General features: G+C 46.5%; 1 protein-coding gene and 1 long non-coding RNA gene across 3 annotated transcripts; one reads left to right on the forward strand and one right to left on the reverse strand.

Annotated features, from left to right (window-relative positions):
* Positions 1-774: 774 nt before the first annotated feature.
* LOC127592148 (uncharacterized) lies at positions 775-23,275 on the forward strand. 2 transcript variants are annotated; one of them, XR_007960071.1, is made up of 3 exons: positions 775-1,157; positions 1,807-1,879; positions 23,193-23,275. It is a non-coding gene; the product is annotated as an uncharacterized LOC127592148 (long non-coding RNA). The 2 variants fall into 2 exon arrangements; XR_007960070.1 differs by lacking the exon at positions 23,193-23,275 and adding an exon at positions 14,207-14,557.
* lratd1 (LRAT domain containing 1) lies at positions 10,404-12,115 on the reverse strand. Its single transcript, XM_052052652.1, has 2 exons — positions 11,968-12,115; positions 10,404-11,780 (listed from the first exon to the last, which is right to left on the reverse strand). Exon 2 carries the CDS (start codon positions 11,741-11,743, stop codon positions 10,931-10,933), a length of 813 nt encoding a protein of 270 aa, XP_051908612.1. The 5' UTR covers positions 11,744-11,780; positions 11,968-12,115; the 3' UTR covers positions 10,404-10,930.
* Positions 23,276-24,236: the final 961 nt, after the last annotated feature.

The raw sequence follows: 24,236 nt of genomic DNA on the forward strand, positions 1-24,236 counted from the left end.
TATAGACTTTACTTCCGCCTTCACCTCACCTGCGTCTGATTAGCTCGCTGGAAATTGCTTCCAGCGGTTTTGAACGTCATTCTGGTTTTGAACGGTTTTGAACGTCATTCTGTGCTGCTGTTTCAACCCCCAATTGTGAGTTAATCCTTTTTTTTTTGTATTTTTGGGCACCACTTTTGGGTCGACATTGTGGCGTCGCCATGACGTTTCTCACCTTTCTGACGGCGTAACATTTGTAAACTTATGTTAAATTATTAATTATTTTCATTGTATATTTGAGCATTATCTTCTTTTGTGTTACAGTTACTTGGGTTATATTCCGTTTAATAATTGCTTCAGCAAGTTTATGTTGGTATTGTCTGATTGGCTGAAGGAAACCAAGGAAGTGTTTGAGTTACTGGAAAAAGGTATGTTCTCTTTCGTTCGTTCAGAGGTGCGGACGTTTCAAAAAAAAAAAAAAAAAGCTGCCTTCAAAGGATTCCATCTCTCCTTTTGCCCATTCTTAAAGTAGAGCTATCCACTACAAAACTACGAACCCCTCGACTTACACATTTACCAATAAGCATTTTTTTACCACCAAGAAACGACCTTGTTCATAATATTCACACGGGATTGGCATTTATTTGATTTAAATTTATTATCGCCAATACGCAGTGATGACGTCGTCAGACGGTACTGTATAACAATAATCGTGTAAGCTTGTTAAATTATGAATTATTTTCATTTTATGTTTGAGCATTATATTCTTTTATGTTATAATTATCTAAATTATATTCTGTTTAATAATTGCTAAAACATTCTTGTTGCTTGCGTCTGATTGGCTAAAGAGAAGCAGGAAGTGTTTTCGTTAGTGAAAGAGGTTGTGTTCTCTTCATCCGTTCGGAGGTGCAGACGTTTTTTTTTCTTTCTCCTTTTAATAAACATTAAAGGATTCCATCTCTTCTTTTGCCATTCGTAGAGAAGTGCCATCCACTGAAAAACAACGAACCCATCAATTTACACTCGCAATCAGGCTGGCATGTTCATGGTCAAAATGGTCATCACGGTCGCAGTTACTCATTAAGTTATGGAAGACGTGTTGTCCGAGTTTTCAACAAACAGGTTTCACTGCTCCCCCTGCCTGCGTGACTTTCCTCTCACGTTCCAAAACATGCATGGTAGGTTGTTTGGGAACTCCAAATCAGGGGTGTCCAAACTGTTTACCGTCTCTCTGCTGCAACACACCTGATGCAAATGATCAGGATCGCAAGTGTTCCTCGTCTAACCACGAGATGACTAACCGCTTGATTAGCTGCGCAGCCGTGCTCGCGTTTTAAATGTAAATATCGCCAACGGTTTAATTTCCCTTAAATAACGGATTTGTGGCTGTTGGGCTAAAATCAGTAAACAAAATAAACTTGTTAGTCAAGACACCACAGTGACGACTGCAGTCTGCCTTTCGGATTTTTTTGGGGGGAGGTTGTACTGAATATGTCGAAAGCGTGGTAATGAGAAGACACAAGGAGAAGTGCCCACGCTCACATCTGCCAACGCTTACATGCTAACCAGCCCGTTAATTGCACCTCTGTAACGCGCCGTTTGCGTTCCATCAGCCTCCCAGTCGTCCCTTTTGATGGCGCTCCAGTGAAAAGCAAACCCCATTGCTCGGCCACAATTAAACCGCAGCTGGCCTGGACTTGCGCCACAATGACTCCGTGACCTCCGCTTTGCCGAAACTCATTCGTTCGTTGACGAGCTTGATGAGCCGTCCGCCTCTCAGGGGGGTTAAGTGGTGTTGAATTTTGTTGTCTCTCTGCCTCTTAACAGCTGAGACCCACGACATGATCCTTCATTAAGTCCGCCACGGGGAGTGCACCGCTCACAGCGTCAACAAAATAAGGTAAGATAAATAAATAAACAGGCCAAACACACTCCAGCGTTCTGATAAGACCCCCGTCCCTGAACGTTCCACCATTAGCATTTTATAATTGCTTCCAGGCTTTCCATTTGAAAGTCGGAATTTCACGTCTGTAAAGGTTTGCGTGGTTATTGCGTGATCCCTGGATCACTTCAGGCCTCGCAGCGGATTATTTCATTACTGGAAGACGATGTAAGGGTTGGATGTCAGTTGATGCAAATACATGAAAAAAAACATGTTTTCCTTTTTCTAACGTAATTGAAATGCAGACTGAAGGGCAGCTTGGGTATTGGTAATGAATCTCATATCAATTATACAAATGTATCGTCTTGTTGTTTATTTCGGGTGTAATTTTACACCTTGAAAAATTTGTGATTATTTAAAACAACCAAACGACATTGCTTAAAGAACAAGCCTCGAGATTAATGCTAACACATAATTGACGTGCTAACAATTATCGGCAGTTGCTTTTTTTAAAAAACATTGAAGCAACAGGAATTTGGAAACAATTGGGGTAGCAACACATGTAGACAGACAATGTAACAGTACTCAGCCACAGGGGCATGCTGGCTGATGGGAATTTCGGGGAAAAATGACCCGAATGGCCGGTGTATTTCTGGTTGTCCTTTGGTGGCATGTGCACCTTCTGATGATTGTATCCTTCTATGCTTGTTACTCCTGGTTGTTGGAGTTGTATATTCTGAGCTATTCAATTTGAAACAATAAATACTGTCGTGTATTACTGCCACACCGGTCTGGGCCATCACGGCTGCCGCACGCGTTCTTTGGGGAGGAGAAAGAATACATGCTGAAATTCGACAACATAAAATGTGATCTCTGCAGATAGAGACGGCTCTAATACAATTAACCTCAAAAATTTTCAGCCAACTTGATGGATGTAACTAGTTGCATCAAACATTCTTTGCATAGAGCTGCTCTGTATGTGCCCTTCAATGCTAATGTAGAAATTATTTTTTTATTTCCTCCCCTTCTCTCCCTGGAATCTGACATTTTGCATCAATATTTCACTGCCTCTACTCACTGCCGACTGGGCGTCAGAATAAGGCTTTAGCTATGCTCCACCACACACTGCTGAAGGACTGTCGAGCAGGCTGCAACCCCGCAGGGAGGCTACGAATTGTGTCTGCCACTAAAGGAGAAAAAGCGACCGCCCCCGCCGCTGCTGCCAGATGGTGGTGAATAATCCTTTTGCTATTTGTGTTCAAACTTTTTGATTCACACGCGGAAGGTTGGATGGACCGCCACATGGACGAACGATCTGAGGCCATGACGTCCGGGAGGCTGACAAAGTCTACCGGTCACGGCCTGGGTCAGAGAGCGATCACGTTCGGCTGTTGTTGTGCTCAATGTTCCATCCTGAGTCAATTCTGTTTGCTCCGGCAAGTCTAACGATGAGAAGAGGAGGCCTCATGTGGTGCGGCAAAATTGCCCGGTAGCCACAGACCGAGATGGTTATTGCTTTGACTTGTTTTAAAAAGTTTGCATTGTGGAATCCAACTTACCCTCTTTTGAACCCGTTACACATCACTTGTGAAATGCTAAGGAAAGACTGCACACTATTTTGTGTGTGCGTGTGTTTTGATTGTCAATAGCGTTCCAAGAAAGATCAGTTGGCCACCTCCAACCATCGCGTGTCCTTTTCGGGCAGTCTATTAATTATCGATGATGATGCTGTCGGAGCTTGCTCCCAAGCCCCCACTAATAGCGAGGTTTCACTGTAATTTGTATGCTGATGCAGTGTCAGAATGTGCCCATCCAGCAAGCATGAAGCTTGACTGCGGATGAAATTTTAACCAGGAATAATGAATTTGAGTAATGTCCGACTTGGCTGGCTTCTATGCAAAAGCCAAAGGCGGATAAATGGGCAATCTGCTGATTCGGCACAGAGGCCAATTGTGTGTCTTGCGAAGCGGGAGTAAAAGTGTACGTTATCCTTGGAATGGTTGTACAAGTGAAAGTTGCTGTCACGTTCGGAACGCGGCTGAAATTAATTTAAAATGAAACCAGTCTTGGCTTCTCTGAAAGATCCTTGTCCAAATGACACTTTCATAAATAACTTTTGCGGCTGAAGCTAAAAATGCCAACTGTGCATGTCATGCCGTTTCCATTATTATTATTTCCAACCTTGTTTTTTTTTTTTTTTTTGCATCAGCACCACTGTTTGGATTTATACCTTCAAATCATGGCTATTCGCAGCAAAGCTCACTCAGTTTGTATTTTACGGCTAAATTGAGCTTTCTGAAGTCATTTGCAAAAAATATTACTTGCCTCACTACCTTGAAATTTCTCCTCTGCGTCGCCTCTGTGGTCATTTTGTCAGGGCTGAAGTTAGTCATTTGATACAGTGAACATAACGCAAAGCAGAAGGTCATCCATTCAAAGACTCGGATGTACTCGCTGCGTTTTTATTTATTTTTTGACGATTAGAAAGAATTTTTGCCACGATGGGCATTAATTAGCCTTTATACCTTCCACATATTGTACTCCCGGGCTTTTATTTCATCACTGCCGACGGCCATCCTAGGAGTCATTTTCTTTTATTTTTTTCCACAATTTTCTGCTCGGCTTCATATTCCATTACTGCCGGATTATGCCATTCTCTCTCACTGGCACGCATGCTCGTTTATGATTGCGCTTGTTCCACAAACACCACCTCGGTGGCAATTACACACAAGAGTGTGCATGCTCGCGTTGTCAATACACATCAACCTGCGCATCATTATGAACCGACCGCGTGCTCGCTGCTCAACGCAGATAAACATCAGCAGTGTATTGCTTGTTTTGTTTATGACCGATGGTAGGCTCAACAGTGAGATACATTTTCCTGTATGGCTGATTTCAAGCCACACATGGAAATGTATAAACTTTAATACTGTGGTACCTTGACTTACGAGTTTGAATTGTTCTGTGATCCAACTTGTAGCTCAATTTACGAAACCACAAAGCAACATATCGACCAGCTCCTAGCTCCAAAAAACTCTTCTAACAGTGAAATCCACAAAGGATAAATAATTCCAGCACACTCGGAGTGAATTCCACTACTCATGCTCTGTGCAACTTTATTTGCAATTGATGGTGATCGTTTTTATGAGGAGTGACTGTAAAAAGATGTGGGCCTCGTATAGATCTCTGTAGAACACCGCCAGTATCAATTCCCATTCTGTTGTTATGTTGTCGCAGAACAATTATGTGAGGGTGTTAAAAAAATCAGTCAAAATACTCTCAAATGCCCGTTTTGGAATTAGAAACGGAACCTGTAAACCAGCGTCACGCAAAAGATTGTTTAACCTCAAAGGTTCCACTGTATATTCCCAACTAAAAAATGTTTTCCCCTATTATCTGAACATGGTGTGTGAAGATTGCTTTACACCTTTTTCTAATCATTTATCCGCCCACCCTTCCTCCAAGAGATGTTTTACGGCTTAGCCCTACCTCGCACATGTTGGGAGCAGTATTGTGCTTGACGGGAGCTGCTGTAAATATGCAAGGCCACGCCGCAGGGATGAGCTGCGTACTTTTAAGCTCGGCTCTGAAGGAGCCATCCAGGCCACAACACTGGCTGTCAAACGTATTTTTTTTTCTTTCCACTAGCTTTTTTTTTTTCTTCTTACAAGTGCTTGGCGTTGTGGCCTGAATATAATTTGTACCATGAGGTAAATATCAAGGATCTTAAAATGAGACATATTATTAAAGCATGACTTCCAGTGGATTTTTTTGGGTTGGGGGGGCGATATGGGGAAAAAAATGCACTGGAAGTGTATGAAAAGTAAGGGGGCCCTTGCGTGACATTTTGCCAGTGAGGAGGTTCAGAATTGCTCACAGTGATTTCCCCCCCCCCCCCCCCCTGCCCCCCAGTAATATTTTTTTCCCCCCGTGATTCCTTAAGAAGGGTTAAAGCCACAGCAAGGTGATGGCGCGGCCATGCTCGGGCCATTCCCATTAATCATAATGTGATTGTCCCGCACCTACTGACTGAGAGCTCGCTTATTAAGAATGTGCAGGGAAGGATTTGGACCACACACGTTAAAGTGTCAGGCCAGTGAAGTGGACGAACGTATGACGGCACACATCTTAGCCCCGCCTCCTCCTCTTCAACTAATCACCATTGTTAAGTCTGAGTTAAAACGCAACAGCGATCTTAATAAGAGGTGCCCTCGCTTTGTGTCGGAGTTCCGTTCCTATGGTAATAAGGGGCATCTAAAACGATCAAATGAATAACAGACGTGTTCTTGTTCACTCTGGGAACATAATCTGAGGGGACTGCCGTTATCTAGCATATATTGCTATACTTACCTACTGGAACACCAAGTTGACATTGATGTGAAGTATGCTGTACAAATCTGTGGACTTAGTAGGGAGCCTTGTGGAACACCCATACTGTTCTATGGTAGCGCCGGACCATTTCAACATTGTTGAGTATACTGTTGAAATCTGGATTTAGTAGATGGCCTCTGTGGTGAAGGGTGTCTTCGTCTTAGGAACGGAGGTCTGTTCCTACAGAGGCAACATAACCCGAACTTGCTGATGTAGTATCAGTCACATCAGAAAATATTTATATGGAAAACCGGCTCTAGACCATAGATGTAAACCAATCAAATGAAAGCTTTAAACATGGCCTTCAGCAGTGCACAAACTAGTTCATTGTGTCACCTTGAATCCTCGCATGTTGTGCCTTTGTCAACGGAGGACCCCCTAAAAGGGACATAATACACATCTAGTCAAACGACATTAAGCCCATTAAATAAGGAAAACAATTAGCAAAATTAGCCATTGTTATACTGTTATGGTCCGTACAGATGCACTCAGTGGGAGATGTAATTGTATTATTCATGCAGTGATGTCGACATGAGCCCGTGTCTCATCCTTTGAGGATCCAGCAAGCTGCTTTGTTGTTAACACGGAAAATCCTCCTGGATCCCCCGCACCCTGCCCACCACCTTTTTCAGCCACTCCCCTCAGGCAGACGCTACAGATCTATGCGTACCAAATCCAGTAGACACTTAAACAGCTTCTTCCCTCTAGCCATTAACTCCTTAAACAGTCACTGACAGTCACTCTTCTTGCACCACAAAATGGTACTTCAAAACTAGTGGTTACTCTAAAATGGTTCAATGATTTTGTTGTTTACGATGATACTAGTGCAGCGTGTTATACCGGAGACAAATTCCTTGTGTGTTCTACATACTTGGCCAATAAAGATGATTCTGATTCTGATTCTGATTCTGATTAACGTTGTTTTTGTCATTAGCATACCGAGCCGACAGACGGTGGAAGCATCCTTTCGATTTGTTTTGACAGTCGAGACGGGTTTGTCACGCACTCTGAAGGCCAGTCAGTCCGTTCGTACAGGGAGAGGACCTCAGTCGAAAGTCGTTGACTTTCCGTCGATCGACTCGCACTGCTGGGAGTTCAAAATCCGCTGAGTGAATATAAATGTCTTTGACACACGACAGTGTGTTGGTTTCAACTCCGCCATGTTTGAAATTGTCAACAAAATCACCACGTGTAGAAAATTGCTTCAAAATGGTGACAAATCGATCCGTCCTTTCCGCTTTTGAACGCCAGCCAGCGTGGCCGCTGAATCCACTGAAACCCAGCCCCTCTCAAATGTCAATCCGGTGTGTCATCAGGCACTGTTTTAGCCACGCCCCCTCCACCTAAATCAAGAAACCTGAAATGGTGAAAACTGTTTATGGCAAATTGAAATGCTAGACAGTTCTCACTCTTTTCAGCTGAATTGAATTCCCTTGACCGGCTCTTCAATTCAAACCTTACTCCTCCGCCCAACTGACATTGTGTGTCTTCATGCTGTCGAGAGACGTCATGAAACAACCCGTACAGTGTTTCATCTGAATTCATCCAACAACCCGTCTTGAAAATATCAAAGTTGGCTCGCAGCGGATTCTCATGTTTCTCATTTCAAAAGACTGCACGTTTATTTCTTCCTCAAGGTAGCGGATTAGCCAACGGGCAATGGCCGCCGCTTTACCTCTGACGTGCCGAGCGGTCATCAGTGACGCGTCGCCGACCTTTTCGGAAGACGCCACCCGCCGTCCTCGCGCCAGAGAGATTCGGAGGTACGAGGCAGCGCAGAACTGCAGGGACTTAGGCTTCCCACTAAATCAAAAATTGATATGCCAGCGCGCAATCCTCGCCTTTAGTTTCATCACCTTTGCCGATGACCGAAAAGGCTTTTGCGGGGAAAACTTTTGATTGGTAAAAACTTTGCAGAGCAGCGCAGTGAGAAGCAATCATTTCAGCAAAGTGATAACCATCATCGTTTCGGATACACCTCCACTCATTTGACGTTGTGGGGGTGGGGGGGTTGATCGAAAATGCAAGGACTGCAGGACGCACAGTTCATAAACCCTATAAAACCAATGATTTGGTTTACGTGCAGTTTAAACAGTGCTATTCATTTTAATCGTTAACTTCCAGCGACGTTTCTATCCGTCAACTGGAACCCAACTGTCAACTACCACGAGCAAATATTTATTTTGCCAAATATTTTTTTTTTCATTGTAGACTTTGCTGGCTTTGTTCCAGAGGATGATGCGAAAAAAAATGGAGGGATGGGGAGACAACACGTACGCTCAAAACACTCGTGCTCAATCACCAGACTTCCCAGTTTGCGGCGATACGAGCAGTCATTCACATGATCTTTCTCTTTGACTTGCGAGTAAAAATGAACCGCAAGCTTTAAGAAATGGGTATTTGAACACAAACGGTGCAGCAGCGACCTGTAGACGGCCAACCACCATGCACAAGTATATACTCTTTATCCTCTGCAAAGCTAGTTCGACGTGAATTTGAAGGTATTTGTTGTCTTACCACATTGGTGCCGGTCTCCGTGACAAGACCTTCAAAATGTGGTCTTGAGTTTGAAGACACACACATTAACTAACGTTGTGCTCAACGTTAGCATGAGCACAATCAGAAAAGGCTGAGGTTGTTTGTGTTTGTCTTGCACGAGTAGCGAAGGGTTCGCGCAAAAAGCCCCTCAGTGGATGTATAGTATGACAACAGCGGCCTTGATTTCCTTAGCAACAGCGTTTACCTTCCGCCGATAGCTGACCAAAAAAAATCGAATGTGAGGCAGCGCCTCATGAATAAAGATGCGGGCTACATATGGCCCAAGCAAATCAAGCCGCTCAATCTTGGAGCTTGTTGCTTCGCAGGCTTCCACGGGCTCATGCGCACATATGGCCCCTCGCGTCAACATACACGTAAATCTTCCTCGCAACATCAACCGCCCCACTGGCCTCATTTTGCTAACTCTCAAGGGCAGGAGGCAGCAGGGGATGGGGGGAGGAGGTGACGTGCGCACACCTGAGCCAGCCATGATTTAATGCAATGATGATGAACCAAAACAGCCACAAGCAAGTCTCGAGATTTTCTGACGTGTTCACAACAATTTAGCCATTTTAGAATAGAGCAGATGAATAAAAATATAGTCCAAACTACAAGTAACCTTTTTGATGTTTTTACGTTCGTTATGTTTGCTGTTGTGACGGACCATAACTAGCCACATATTTTATCTAGCTTCCTGATTGTAACTTACAAAGTCATTTTCCACAGACGTCGAGTGGACACTATGGTTGAGCCCTGTGGAAAGCTGCAAGTTCTGTAGTGTAATCCCAGGCAGTTTTGGCATTCTTGACTACACGGCAAACAATCTAAGAACCGAGGAACAAGTTTTGCTCAGACTAATGATAACAAATTTGGAATCTGATAGTCCCATTGCTGTTTGAGTTGAAGTGGCATGAGATGGCACTGCTACCTATGAAGGCAGTTTGGCATGCAAAGGCTGAAATCTGATTGGGAGAAAAAACCCCAAAAAGATTCTGACGTACATGCACTGGAACCAATGCAGCCAAGAGAGATGAAGAGAATCGACTCTTGGGAATAAATGAATACAATTCAATTAGAATTGTAAATGTAGGTCAGTGCTTCTGTTCGTGGTTAGATGAGCACACGTCTGTTTCCTGAGCAGAAAACTCACCATTCTCACTTTAGACACGCGCGCACACTAATCTTATGTCGCTTGAGCTAGTCATCGATTATCACCTGACACGCATGCTCTTGGGATGTGTGAGGAAACCGGAGTAGCCATGCAAGCGTGTGGAAAAAATGTTCTACAAAGTACACATGGGAAGCCCGCATTCCAAGACAGACCCGAAAACGACAAGTTGGCTAAAACACATCCCGGTCTCTGCTGACGGGGGACCAGAATGGACCTTTCATCCTCCGTCAAGCTATGCACCTGCTTAAACTCCCCATGGATTTTTTTTTCTTCCCCATGGAGGCTTTTGCATACGCAGCACAGATGACCATTTCCTGGCGTTTCAAATACGGCCAGATATATGAAGGCGATCAGGCCCCAGGCAGGTCAGCAGTGCATGAATAATTCAGACAGTGAGTAAGAACTGCAGTGTGTGTGTGCGCGCGTGTGCACAAACCTAATAACACCTGCTGGAACAAGCGCTTGTTTTCATATTTCAACCTCCATTTATTTGAACCAAAAAAGGAGAAGGGGGGGAAAAGAACAAGATCAGGGTCAAAAATCCACTCAACGCAAATACAAAAATAAAGGAATACATTTTTTTAGCAAGATGGCTGTGGTTTGAGAGTCAAGTATATTGTCCTCGTATGGCAAAGAAGAGGGGCGCTTTCGAACAAGCCAAAAATTGTTTTTCTGCCGCTCGGGCAGCTTATGTGTGACCAGGAGGGGACCTTTTAACGCTTGAAAACAGGAGAGGGACCCCCCTCCCCTTCACCGCCCCCCCCCCCAAAAAATGCAGCTTGGGGGGGGGGACCATGCCCAGTCATGGGAGCAGAACGGGGGGTGGGGGGGGGCTTGTATTCGCGGTTCCACATTCCACAACGGCACAGCGTCTGCGGTCTTGAAATACATCACGGCCATGTTCAAAACCAACAGGTCGGCAGGACGGAGGGGGGGGGGGGATTGAACAGTAGCCCCACGACCCCACGACCCCCCCCCCCCTCCCGCGATCACTCCTTGCCCCCGCCGCCGACCAGGGAGAGCTCCTCGAGGATCCCGCTGGCGTCCACCCGCCGCCGCTCGCGGATCAAGTCCTCCAGGCTGCGAAAAACCAGCGTGTGCACGCCGCTGCCGGCCAGGCGCACCTTGAGCAAGTACTGCTGTTCGGCCGAGTGCGCCTCGCCGCCGGCCTTGAACTCGCGCTTGCCGAAGCGGCACCAGGCGGCGAAACTTTCCGAGTTGGTCCAGCAAATCTCGTCGCTGCGCAGGCCCACGTGGCCCGCCGCGTTCTGCACCACCAGGTCGGCGGGCAGCGGCCGGTAGCGGTAGCGGCCGTTGGCGATCCTGCCGCGGCGGCCGTTGCACACCTCAAGCAAGGCGTCCCGCCGGATCTCGCCCTTGTGCAGGTGGATGACTCTGCCGTCGTGCTCGCACACGGCCCAGTGCGGCGGCTGCGCGGCCGCCACCAGCTCCAGCAAGTCGCCCGGCTTGCACACGCCCAGCAAAGTTGTGGCCGCGTACACGTCCAGGTCCTCGTTCTCGCGCAGCTTGGAGAAGATGCACTCGTGCGCGCGGAACGCCGAGTACTCCACCTCGCTCAGCGAGAAGGGGCCCTCCGGTCCCCCGTCCTCGTCGGCCGGGCTCAGCTCCTTGCCGAAGCCGCAGTCGGACGACGGCGTGCGCTCGTCCGCCGCCTCCTCCTCGTCGTCGGAGAAGAAGTAGGCGACGCCGACACGCAGCTCGTCCTTCTCCAGCCCGGACGGATCCCCCGTGGGCAGCTCGCTGTAGTTGAGGTGGGTGATCCGGTCCAGTTGGTTTCCCATCAAGGACCCGGCAAGGCAGAGGCATGGACTGCGGTGTCTGCATGGGAGGGACAAGCAGAGAGGCGTCACCAAAACACGCCAGTGCGCACATTTTACGCACGGGCGCTGCGTCAACAAAGGCGCTCGATTGGCACTCGTCAACGCCAGCTCCCCCCTGATGGAACGCGCGAAAGCTGACGCGCGACCCTTTTTAACGCACGCAAAGCCCCCAAAAGAGAGAATACCTGTGCGCCCCCCAGGCAGGTGCTTAAATATCCTTCGCTTCCATGAGCGCGCGTCCTCGCTCCTCTTCCGCTCTCGCGCCGCACCGTTCCGCGGATGGAGTCCGAGACACTTGAGCTCCTCCGCCGTTCCGCGCCTTTATGGAGCTCGCTGGAACCCCGCCCCCTCCTCTCGATCAGCCAATGGGGAGCGTCGGTGAGAATCGCCATTCAGCGACGCCTTCCAATCGGAGGCGCGCGCGACCGTGTGGCCGCTGGAGGTGGTTTTTACTGTGGCGGGTGCGCGTTTGCGCGCGTGCGTGTGTCGCATAGCCGTGGAAATTCTTGACGAGTGTGAGCAGAGGTCCGTTCAGTCGACAAACGGCGACAGGCAAGTTGTGTTGTTGTACAAGCTTGCGCTCGAGGAGGTCACGCCGAATGAGCACAACATAACTTACAGGTCAATTTGTGAAGCTTTGCCAGCCTTTATGGAGCCAGGGCACATTGTATTATATGAGCGCAAAAAAAATAAAGTAAAATGAAATTGAAAAGCCAGAGCAAAAACTCTAAAGAGGAAATCCGTCATGTCTCAGATTTTCAGTCGCAATTAATGGGCGATGCAATGTTTCCTTGAGATACAAGTTGAATTTTTTTTGCACTTGTATCAAATGCAACTGCCATAAATCCATTCACACCCCCAAGCCCCAAAAGAAAAGCAATGAAATGTTTGCACTCATGACCCAATTAAACCGAATGTAATCATCTTTCTGGTGTTCCTGCTTTTGCCACTTGGTGGTAAAATAATGCAATCATCCAGACACAGAGGAGTAGACTCCTACTACTACCAAGTAAAACACAGTAATAAGATAAGATAAGATAAGATATCCTTTATTTGTCCCACAATGGGGAAATTTACAGCCTCCAGCAGCAAGAATGTATGTAGAAAGAAGAAGAGAGAAAAAACAACAACAAACATCTTTCAATTAAATACAATATGAACACAAATGGATAAATCGCAGTACTATTTACAATTTACCTTCACAATTCAATATCATTATCAACCATATCCTCTAATCATGTCAAACATACGGCCCGCAGGCCGGAACAGGCCCCCAAGGAGGTTCGAGCCGGCCCGCGGGATCATCTAAAAGTGAAAAAAAGGCATTAAAGACACAGAATGAATATTTTAAATAAAATGCAATTCCTGGATTATCCACTAGGGGGGGACTGTTTTGCTCACAATAGAAGACAACATTGTTTTAATCGGGGAAGAAAACAGCAGTCTCAGTCTGTCACCGAGATAGACCCAACGCATCAAATTATATGAAAGCGCCAATCTATGCTTCTTGAGACGAAAACAAAGGAAAGAGATGAGATATTGGTGATTCATAGCACAGTATTGGATTGGATTGTATGGTATCATGTGAATGGTTCGGCCCACTTGACATCTACCGAGTCCGTATGTGGCCCACAATGTGAAATGAGTTTGACACCCCTGCTCTAGAAGATAAAGAATATCTGACTGTGAATGTTATATCTGTCGACACGTGTTGCTCCACCATTTGTGTTCAAAGACCCATTGCTTGGAGCGCTCAGTGCGCAATGATCTGTAGACTGTTAGCATGTTTTGCGTTATAAGTTAGCAGCAAGCTGGGTCTGTTTTGAAGGCAGCATTGTCGGGTTTTAAAACGTGTGCACCTTCAATGTTCAGCTGGAAGACAGGCCACATCGAAAACGGCAAAAAGTGGCGGACTAGGTACCCAACTAAACTCCAGCCATTGTAGCTGTACTCAGAGAACAGCGGGAGAATGCCTGCAAGTAACGTTGTCTGCGTTGTCACTCCGTGTGTGTCAATTAGCAGTTAATGGAAGTTTTTGTATTTATTGCCAATTCCCTTATGGCATTTTTGTGTCTGTGTGTGACGGCAGCACCAAAACAAAGAAGTCCCCCAGGGAGATGATCCCAAACTGTGTAACATTTTTTTTTTGTCTCGCCGGATGTTGCGTCAGCTCCCGATGAAACTCTCATCAAATTTGCGGCGGGGGCGAGCCACTGTCGCATGCATAATGTAGCGTGTGCAGCTTTCATATAGCGAGTACGGCTGCACCCCTGTCTTTTCATCTGCGCCGCCCAATGCTGATCGCTATCCTGCCATTTACATCACCCCCCTCCCGTCCCCCCCTACCTGGCCATGTTTTTTTGTTTTCCCCCTGTTCACCTCCTCCTCAACAGCAATGTGTTCTTCCCTTTTCCTCTCACACAGCTCCTGAGTCGGCTCTCCCAGATGCTGGCGGATTGCGCCGACATGTAACAGTCCTCGCTCTTTGTTTGCAGCGGTGGCGGGCAAAGAGAAGGGAGGGGGGGAGGTGTTTGTGAGGTGAGATATTGCCGTACGCGCGCGCACGCACTCACATAAGACAAAAGCCTCCCCTCGGTGCTCAGTCCTCGTCTATTTACACTTGCGTCTGAGAGGGCTTGCCTGTATACGACGTAGTGTGTCGTTACTGCACAGTAAGGCAGAGTACTTGTTGGCGCCCCCCAAAGTTCATGGTCCTGACACGAGGCAAACAGACCACACCCGTCGAAGGGAAATTGGCCTGTGAGTGACAGGAAAGAATGCATTTCCAGCACCTTTTTTTTGTAGAGTTTCTCTACGCTGATTCGAGTACGGCTAAGCCCATGTTAGACGTTTGGTTTTTTTTTTTGGTCCAATCGGATTTTAGCCTTCTGTGTTGCCATGGCAATCATTTGCCTTCAGCATCAGTCGCACTTAGACGACACGATTGAAACTTTCATCATCGGCATCACCTGTGACTTGGCATCATTTCTTTGGTTACGACTAAGGGCATGTTGGGATGCCCGCAAATCTTGATGGCCAGATCACGTTTGAAAAAGAGACCGCACTCCTCATGAGTTTTTTTTTTTTTTTTCTGGGATGAAATGATTTAAAAAATATTAAATATACTATGGGCGGCCCGGTAGTCCAGTGGTTAGCACGTCGGCTTCACAGTGCAGAGGTACCGGGTTCGATTCCAGCTCCGGCCTCCCTGTGTGGAGTTTGCATGTTCTCCCCGGGCCTGCGTGGGTTTTCTCCGGGTGCTCCGGTTTCCTCCCACATTCCAAAAAATATGCATGACAGGCTGATTGAACACTCTAAATTGTCCCTAGGTGTGAGCGTGAGCGTGGATGGTTGTTCGTCTATGTGTGCCCTGCGATTGGCTGGCAACCGATTCAGGGTGTCCCCCGCCTACTGCCCGGAGACGGCTGGGATGGGCTCCAGCACCCCCCGGGACCCTAGTGAGGATCAAGCGGTACGGAAGATGAATGAATGAATGAATGAATAAATATACTATATAATAATATAATAGAAATAAAATATTCAATATAATAAAAAATACAAATATTTCTGTCGTGTTATTTTATAGATATCGATTAGGAACTGCTCCAGATGATGATGATCATCTTGTGTTTTTGTATATTGTAAGGCCAGTCATTGTGCAGTGGGACCGATTTTGCTATTCAGTCATTCATTCATTCATTCATTCATTCATTCATCTTCCGAGCCGCTTGATCCTCACTAGGGTGGCGGGGGGTGCTGGAGCCTATCCCAGCCGTCTTCGGGCAGTAGGCGGGGGACACCCTGAATCGGTTGCCAGCCAATCGCAGGGCACACAGAAACGAACAACCATTCGCACTCACACTCACACCTAGGGACAATTTAGAGTGTTCAATCAGCCTGCCACGCATGTTTTTGGAATGTGGGAGGAAACCGGAGCACCCGGAGAAAACCCACGCAGGCCCGGGGAGAACATGCAAACTCCACACAGGGAGGCCGGAGCTGGAATCGAACCCGGTACCTCTGCACTGTGAAGCCAACGTGCTAACCACTGGACTACCGGGCCGCCCACTATTCAGTCATTAAATGCTAAATACTCCTAAAAATGTGTGCAATAATCTAAAACCACTTTTTTTGTTTTGTTATGTGTAAATGTTCCAAATCAGTTCATTTTCGACAGTCGAAGCAAGGCAAACGCGTTTCCGACATTCCGTCACTGGTGGGCAGAAACCTCGTCCTCTATGTCCAAATATTTGTATTCACCAATATTCTGGATGTTTTTTGTGTTTTTTTTTTTTTTTTACAGTAAGTGCACGTACTTAGCTTAGTTACATTTGAGCAAGCCCGTTTTGTGAAAAATGATCCCTGTAAGTAACTCATCAGCATAGCAAGAACTGGTCAGCCACCAAGGAAAGAGCACGCAGATTTATTTCTGCTTCATTTTAAAAACTGTTTTCACAGCGCGTCTGGGTTTTTTTTGTTTGTTCCGTCACTCATGGCTTCCGAACCTTACCAAAAAAAACGTTTTGGGGCGCGTGAGTGCGAGTCTCGGTTTGCAACAAATCCAAGCGTGAGTGTACCGTTGGCTCCCATTTAATTGAGAATCGCGTCAACGTCTTTCGGCGGAGACGTCTGGCGAATCGACTGGGCAGGAAATTGGAAAAGTTTTGACGTGGCAACATTTTGTTTTTTGCCAACGTGAGTAATTGATTTGGCAAAATGTTCTCCACAAACAGACGCTCCCGAAAGTCTCACACAAACGCAAACGGCAAAGTGTAAGTCATTGTCTTTGAGTAGAAAATGGAACGTTCGGCCAGGCCTTTTTCTTGCTGACCGGCTTACGTGCAAGTAGATGTTAAAAAAAAAAAACATCCCCCGGAATTTTTTATTTCTCGCAATTTGTGTGTGTGGATGCAGCCTCGCGTCTGCGTGTGATTGAAAAGCAGCTCCTCGGCCGATGGTCTCTTATCGGCTCCCGTCAGACTGCGACTCATTCCGGAGGTTCTCGGCTGACACACCGCTAGCTCGTCCACGTGGCTTTGAATGCCAACTTCTTCCTCATATCGTCCTTGCGACCGTCGCAAGACACGCCGAGTCTCGCGTTTATCGCCCTTATGTCACTACGCCACTTGCCAGAACTTCCGCCGTTCGGGAAAAGTAGTGCAGAGGGACAGTTTGCGCTCCCCGACGTAATGATGTGCGCCAATATAAGCCTCTCTCGTACAGGTGTCAAACATCCATATAGGAATTTATCAAATAATAATAACCTGCATTGAGATTTTTTTATGTCTTCAGGCATGAAAAAAATGGCCGTTGTCCATTGTAGTGGTTGATGCACACCGGTGACATTAAGATGAATTGATATTAGAGAAAACAACTTGTGAATAGATGTCCATTCCAGTAACCGCTGTGCCTCAAAGGGTTCGAATAATTTTTCGATCTCAACTTGTTTTCTAAAATGTCTTGCATGTTGCATGTATGTCCGTTTTTTTGGTCGTTTCTAGCCATATGGACTAAAATGTCACAGGGACGCAACGATGGCCATTGCAATTTTTTCGACAATCTTCCGTAAGGGCGACAAAAATCATGGCAGAGTTCAAGGCCAAAAGTTGAAAGACGATCGTCACATCCTGAACTGGAGAAGCCACTTTATACCGGATTATTTGTTCATGTTTTTACATCTATAAATATTCATGCTCTATTATGCATCGTAGTTGGCGGCCATTTTATTGGAAATGGTCACAACAAACTACCGTTCTAACGTGCAAGATTTCCTTATGTCCCTCGAGGTACGTTGTAACGAGGTTCAACTGGAACGGTCATTTTTCATCAATGGCTGCAAGCTTAATATATGACATATTAGCATCATATTTGCCTCCCCCTGCGCTGTCCCCTCATCTAATTTGAGCTCGGGGCATGTATCGGACTGGGTGGCCGCGCTTGGACAGGTCCATGGTATGCAAGCTGGCGTCGGCATGGGGGCGCAGGATAAAAGTGCTAATCAGTTCTAGTGAAGCGGCTCAAGTCCCACAGCACAAATGTGCCGACATCAGCAGCGCCGCCAGACCGTGTGCGCTATTGCCCAGCAGAAGTCGGCCATGTCAGAAGAGGTCAGACGGAGGTCGCTGTCGGCGGCTCCAAACGTTATGACAGCCTAACGTTTGAGAGGACTAATTGTCTCGAGCGGAGTCATCCCCACGCGCTTGCGCGAATCCCATTTAATGCGACCTTGGGCCATACGCGTCGCGCACTTGCAACCGGAGTGAAAATGATGCAAGCGCGAAGGAAAATCTGGCGTCTCAAGAGTTGGTGACAACGCAATGATGTCAACACATTGACGAGGCCTCAATGGGATTGCGCGTTCTCCCGATTCAAGTTGGATTAAAATCTGAAATTAATATTCATGAGTCCAAGTGAAAAATTGCCCTTTTGAGTCTTTGGCCCAGGAAAAGTGTAACAGTGTAGCGCTCCGCCTCGATCTATAACTCGGTTAGCATGAAAAGTGACGTGGAGGTTTTATGTCCTCATGAGGAAAAGTCTGCAAAATAAGATCATACAGGTTTTCAGCAAACTAATTAGCTTTCGGCAGTTAAAACGGTTCTCTGATTGATGCCGCCTGCAGCCATGTTTTGTTGTTTCGGTTGCGCTGAGCTCGGAGCACATCACAGATGTAAAACGCGCCACAGTCACGAAGCAAGACGTGCGAGCGTTTGATCACTGCTAGCGCGAGAAGCTCAAGCAGGCTGCAGGCAAACTGATTATCAGGACAAATGGGACAATTCTCCCCTGTTGTCTGTCAAAGTCAGGCAAAGGCCCGATTGTCAGAGTCCTCCAAGATTTTCTGCAGTCATTATCCTCTCTCGACTCTCAACGACTGACGAGTGTCATAATTGTGCTACTTGGAACGTTCAAGTCATTTTGACGATGATGTAGAGGGCGCATAGTATCGACCCCTGCGGACCACCGCTAGTTTCCAACTGTAAAGCAAGGCTATTGTGACAGTCGTGTGAGTGTACTGCAAACGGTCGACTGCCTTTCGCACAGATGGTGCGGGTTCCAAAACCCAAGCCACTGCCGTTCCTGGGTTGTGTGGGAATTGATTGACAGCCGAGCAGCATTTGGTTTCAGCGTATTTAGCAGACACGTTCACATTGTTTGAGAGATATTTGATGGTTAAAAAAAAAACGCTCAAATTGGGCAACAGCATACTTAATGGTGCATCAAAGTTATAAGTCCTTCCATTTTCTTTTTCTAGCGACCAAATTGCATTGGTGCATTAGCTACCAGCAGAGACGCCAAAACCGCGCTCCTACGTGTGGAGCCATGTGAGCATTGTCTTTGTGTGCCGCCCCCCCCGTCCCCTGCGTGACTCACCAGCCTAATCTTCCATCAAACACTCCCGCGGAGGACCTTAGCTTCCCGCAATGGCTGCCGAGTCCTCATTAGTCGCCGCGTGTGACAATAGTTGCGATGTAGAGGCTTGAATTCGGAGGCCAAGCGGATCGTGAGACTTGTGTTCATATCAGACACACAAAGCACGCAATGATGAATTAGTGGGCAGCCGGTGTCGGGAGAATTACCTTGTCTCATTTTGTGGAGAAGTTGCAGAGTTTACAATGCAATTTCATAAGCGCGCTCCTTTAGGGGCTCCCGAATATGTGGCTCTAATCAAAGCTCCCCTCTCAGCTTTGTGCAGGGAGTGGATTTATGAGGCACATGTGTGATCATGCCTTACCTCCACGCTGCTTTTCTGCCCCGCTCATGTTCATAGATGCAATTTATTTAGTTCCTCACGTTAAACTTCAATACGGCAGCATCTGTTTTTCGCCGAATAACAAGTCCTCCAACAACAAACGCAGGTTTTTTTCACAACTGATTTTTGTCCCAAAAAAGGGGATGCATCACATTAAGTGATGCTGATTTATTCTCGCGCTCTGCCAGCTGTTGCCACTTAGCACGATGCAGCTGTGGTGTTTATGATGGCGCTAAGTAAAAAATTAATTAAAAAAAAAATCATGACCAAAATATATGTGTATTACCTGGCATCTGTTCCAGTTGGATGCCTCGCCCGTGAAAAGAGGTTTGCTGGCGGGGTGAGACCCCCGCGCTGGCTCTTTAGGGCCCTTCGGTGCTCATGGGAGGCATAGATTGGCGGCGGTCTCGATAAGGAGCCAGGAGGGTCGCCGCCAACCTGCACTCGACAATTACAATGCTTCGGTAATCCTCGGCATTGTTTACTGTTTGAGCTGTTGTGTTGCTGCTCTTTCAGAATTGCATTACAGTTAATCTTCACTATTTCTTTTCGTTAGGGCTCACCGTCCCCCGGCCCCGCCCCCCATGCTGTGACATTGAGCCTTGATCAATACCCAGTGTCTTTTTTTTTCCTTTTTAAGTACGCAATCAATGATTTATAACGGTCTCACAAGTCCAATGTTTGCTCGCCGTGGCGGCCGGTGTCATTTGTGACCCCGGCACAACTCAATTAACGGGAGCGATAAGACAGGAAATGAGGAAATAAACACCTCGTGGCGTCTCTGTCTCTCTTCCGTGTCAAACAATCATCTCTACAGTCTGCTGCCAAGGGGAGCAATTACATTTTCATACGTCCTTTTTATTTTTTATTTTATTGTACTGCTCATGCAGCTCAGGACAGACAACAACCTGACTGTTACTCGGCGCGGAATTCGCTTGCAGGAGAACCGAGCGAACTTTTCAGTTGGCCGATCACGCGTCTGAAAAGAAAAACATCCACTTTTTGCCGTAAAAGAGTTTTGGGCGCGAGCGGAGCTGCAATAATGAAACCCAATTTCAGGCCCGACATCGAAACAATGAGCTAAAACGGGCAAAAGTGTTTCGGAAGCGCCGGCGAGCCGTAAAGGTCACGCTTCTCGCGGCGCTTGAGAAATCTGACAGCCATTGTTCTTTTCACCACCAGAAGACATTATTAAGAGATCTGGCTTGTTCACAAGATTTTCTACATGTTGATTGCAGCCTCTCGGATGGAAATGCGCCGCGGTATAACAGAAGTCAGCAAAAGTGAGATACGAGTGCTGTGTGGTGGCAGTGAACGCGACTCTCTTGACAACAAGCAGCACTTTTGGCAGACTGATCCAATCTTCAAAAATGAGGCTTCAAAAAGAATACACTTTTCTTTTTAACAGCCAGGCAAAGTCACGAGCTTAATGCTAACGCATAATGGGAAACTCCATAGACGGGCTAACAAATTGCATCTATGTGGGCAGTGTTACGAAGACAAACGGTTACAGGATAAGATAACAGGCCCGCCTCTCAAAGGCACATGCATGTATACAGACACATACGTATCATATTTTTAAAAAAAATATCTTTACATCACTTGGCATATGTTCTGATTACTTTTCAATAGAGCTAGCTGCCTATTTATTTCCCATTTTCCTTTCTACTGGTGTCCAGGGGTGCCAATACGTTTGTGCATGTTTCATGCAGTTTCTCTTCTTCCGGGTGTGTCTTTGACGCCGCCCCCCCTTACCTCCTCCCTCCCCTACCATGTTAAACAAATGTTGCCTCATCTCTCTCATCTGACTTGAGCTCTCTCTCTCTCTCTCTCTCTCTCTCTCTCTCTCTAGCCTTGCAGCCTTTGCATCACCACACATTCTTTCCCACCTCCCGCCCTCTCACTCCTCCTGCTGCCCGCCTTCTCCTTGTGCTTGCCTTCTCAAGCCTGGCGGAGATTTCGAGTCAATAATCCGGATGTCATGCAAGCGCTTTGAATGAGGAGGGGGAGGACTCGGAAGGGTTGAAGCGGGGAGGCCGCGGGGGTGGTTTGCGGGGCTGCAATTTTCTGCAGCCTTGACTTCCTCAGCCGGGTATTCTCAGCTTCCTCCTTCTCTCGACAGGGTGCTATTTCTTCTACCTTCCATTTTTCTCCATTTGATTTATTGAATTCGTTCAGGGACAAAAAAAATTCCTTCATTCACGCTTGTTGTGAAAGGAGCTGAAGGACGAGAACATCCTAAAAAATTGGGTGTTAAAGCCCCCGGGGGGAAAAAAACGTGCCAAACGATTGGATGTTTGTGATCAGGAGCGGTGCAAAGATTGTGGAACAGCAGCAACTATTGGCGGGCAGGGGGGGCCAAAATGGAATTATATAACTATTATTAATAATACTAATAATAAACATTTCAATACAATTCGTCCCACTCTCGTATGCTCTGGGCTGTTCCGCTGCTCGCGAGGAAACCACGCCCAGCTTAAGTGCCCATCAAACACCAACGATACGGTCTGGAAATATGGATGCTACGTCATCGAGCGTCTGTCCTACGCGAACATATGAGTACATTTTTGCGCTGCCATATTTGTATCCACTGAAGGAATCCGATGCCCGCAATATATCTCAGCTGGTTGTTGCGAGGCTTTTCCACGCCTCAACAACGAGGCGCTCTAAAAAGCATCCTAGTCAGCGCAACCCCCTTGTCCACACACTGGCTCTCTCGTTGGACTTTATTAATTAAAAGTAATTACCCCCCCCCCCTCAAATCTGGAAAACTGAAAAGACAGTTGAACGCTGTATGCCCACAATTGAGTCGTAGATCATTCAGTCTTACGCGTTTCCAGCAGTTATCTTGTAATTGCGTATAATGTACGAAAAACTCATCTCTGAAATCTCCTGACAGGGCGTTTCGGCACGGAAATAGTCAATATCTCCCATTTACGCGGAAAGCCGAAGGACACATCTTTCCTCGAATCAGCTGAATTGTTAATGATTTACGCGGGTTGTCCGTGGCGAAGGTCTTTTTTTTAATTTATTTTTTTTTCTCTTTGGCCAAGCAAAAAGTGTCCAAATGTAGCACACTGTTTTTATTGTTCACAGCAAGGAAAAAGTGGGCCCGTGAAATCAATCTTTGGCCTTGCGTGATCAATGATTTAATTATTGCTATTCCCAAAGAGAGAGAGAGAACCGAATGGCTTGCTTTACATGCCATGCGCAAGCGAGGCCAGTGATGAATGTCCACCCCCCCCACCCCCCCTGCATTTTAGTCACCCTTTTTCAAGGTGCTTGGGTATCCTTGACCGTGTTTGCGCATGCGAGACTGTACCCGGTGCATTTATACGTCCCATCACTGCTGTCTATTGCCGTAAGGTTAAAAAAAAAGCAGCATGGATTTTGTTTCACTCCCAGGCTCCTCATGTCTTTGCAAAGTGGTGCCATCAGTTGGTCCCCAACCAACGAGTCACCGGTGTGCCAAAGGTGCATAACAGGTGACATAACATTTCAAAAGCGATTTTGGCCAATCCGCGTCACAGGCGTGCACAGTCTCGCAAATGAGACAATTGAGCACTTTTTTTTTTGTCATGACTGTGACCAAAACAAAATGACAGACGAGAGACAAGTTGCATTACTGTCAACGTTATTGTCTTCCATTTTCCATTGCAGGTAGGACAGACTTGTTGACCACAACTCACACTCATCGCCACCTTCCACAATAACGGTGAGTCGAACTCATTTGAATCTTTTGCGGTTATTTTCTTTCCGTGCCGGGCCGTCCCAATATCGCTGAACGGCAAACCGGCCCAAGACACAAACATGGTTAGGGACCACTGATTGAAGATCACTATAGTCAATATAAATGAGAAGGGAAGCGACCCTCTGCAACTGTTCTTTTGCCGCATCAACTGGTTCATCCTGTCATAAAGACATCATGTCCAAATGTCACTTTAGCGCCAAGTCATTTTCTTGTGTGGTCATCAAATCGGTGTCATTCCAGGCCCATACTGGAACACTGCCGATGTATTTCATACATACCCAATTTTCATGTTGACACAGTGCTTTCAGTTTCTTTTGCTTTTCATTTCCTCTTTTGAGAGCCTTTTTGCTGCATTGCTACGCTCAATATATGAAATATTGACTTTAATATTGTCTTGTCAGCCTGTTTCACGCAGCGCTATAATGTTAGTTAAACACAAAATATTGACTCGACCTAGTATGAACTTGTGCGTGTGTGTATACACGAGCGGGTGGGCACGGATAAAATGAATTTCCCCAATTGAAATGAAGTAAAATGATGTTGATTCATTCATTCAAGCACTCCCAAAAGACGGCACAATTTTTATTTTTTTACAAAAAATAAAATGGCCGCCGTATTGCTCAAATACCCGCTGCAGCTCCTGTGTGAGTGTGCTGGCGATGATGTCATGTCACATATTTTCTTTTTAATATAAAGGCACAAAGCTGCAGTGGCCAGCGCCAGTCTAAAAGGCACGTGTTGGTTCCACCTGGGTCACAGGAAGGAAGTGAAAGAGGCTACTGGGGACTATTCCTCTGCCCTAGTCAGGGGGTTTTACGAGCAAGTGTATGCCCCTAACGTCTGTGTGAGGGGAAACAAGGTTAAAGTAGATGTCTGTGACGAGGAGAACCTCCTCACTTGTCAAAGAGAAAGAGGCAAAAGGTGAAATTGGACTCCAAAGTCTTCTCAGGCAG

The sequence above is a fragment of the Hippocampus zosterae genome, chromosome 19 (assembly GCF_025434085.1).
Source record: "Hippocampus zosterae strain Florida chromosome 19, ASM2543408v3, whole genome shotgun sequence".
NCBI lineage: Eukaryota > Metazoa > Chordata > Actinopteri > Syngnathiformes > Syngnathidae > Hippocampus > Hippocampus zosterae.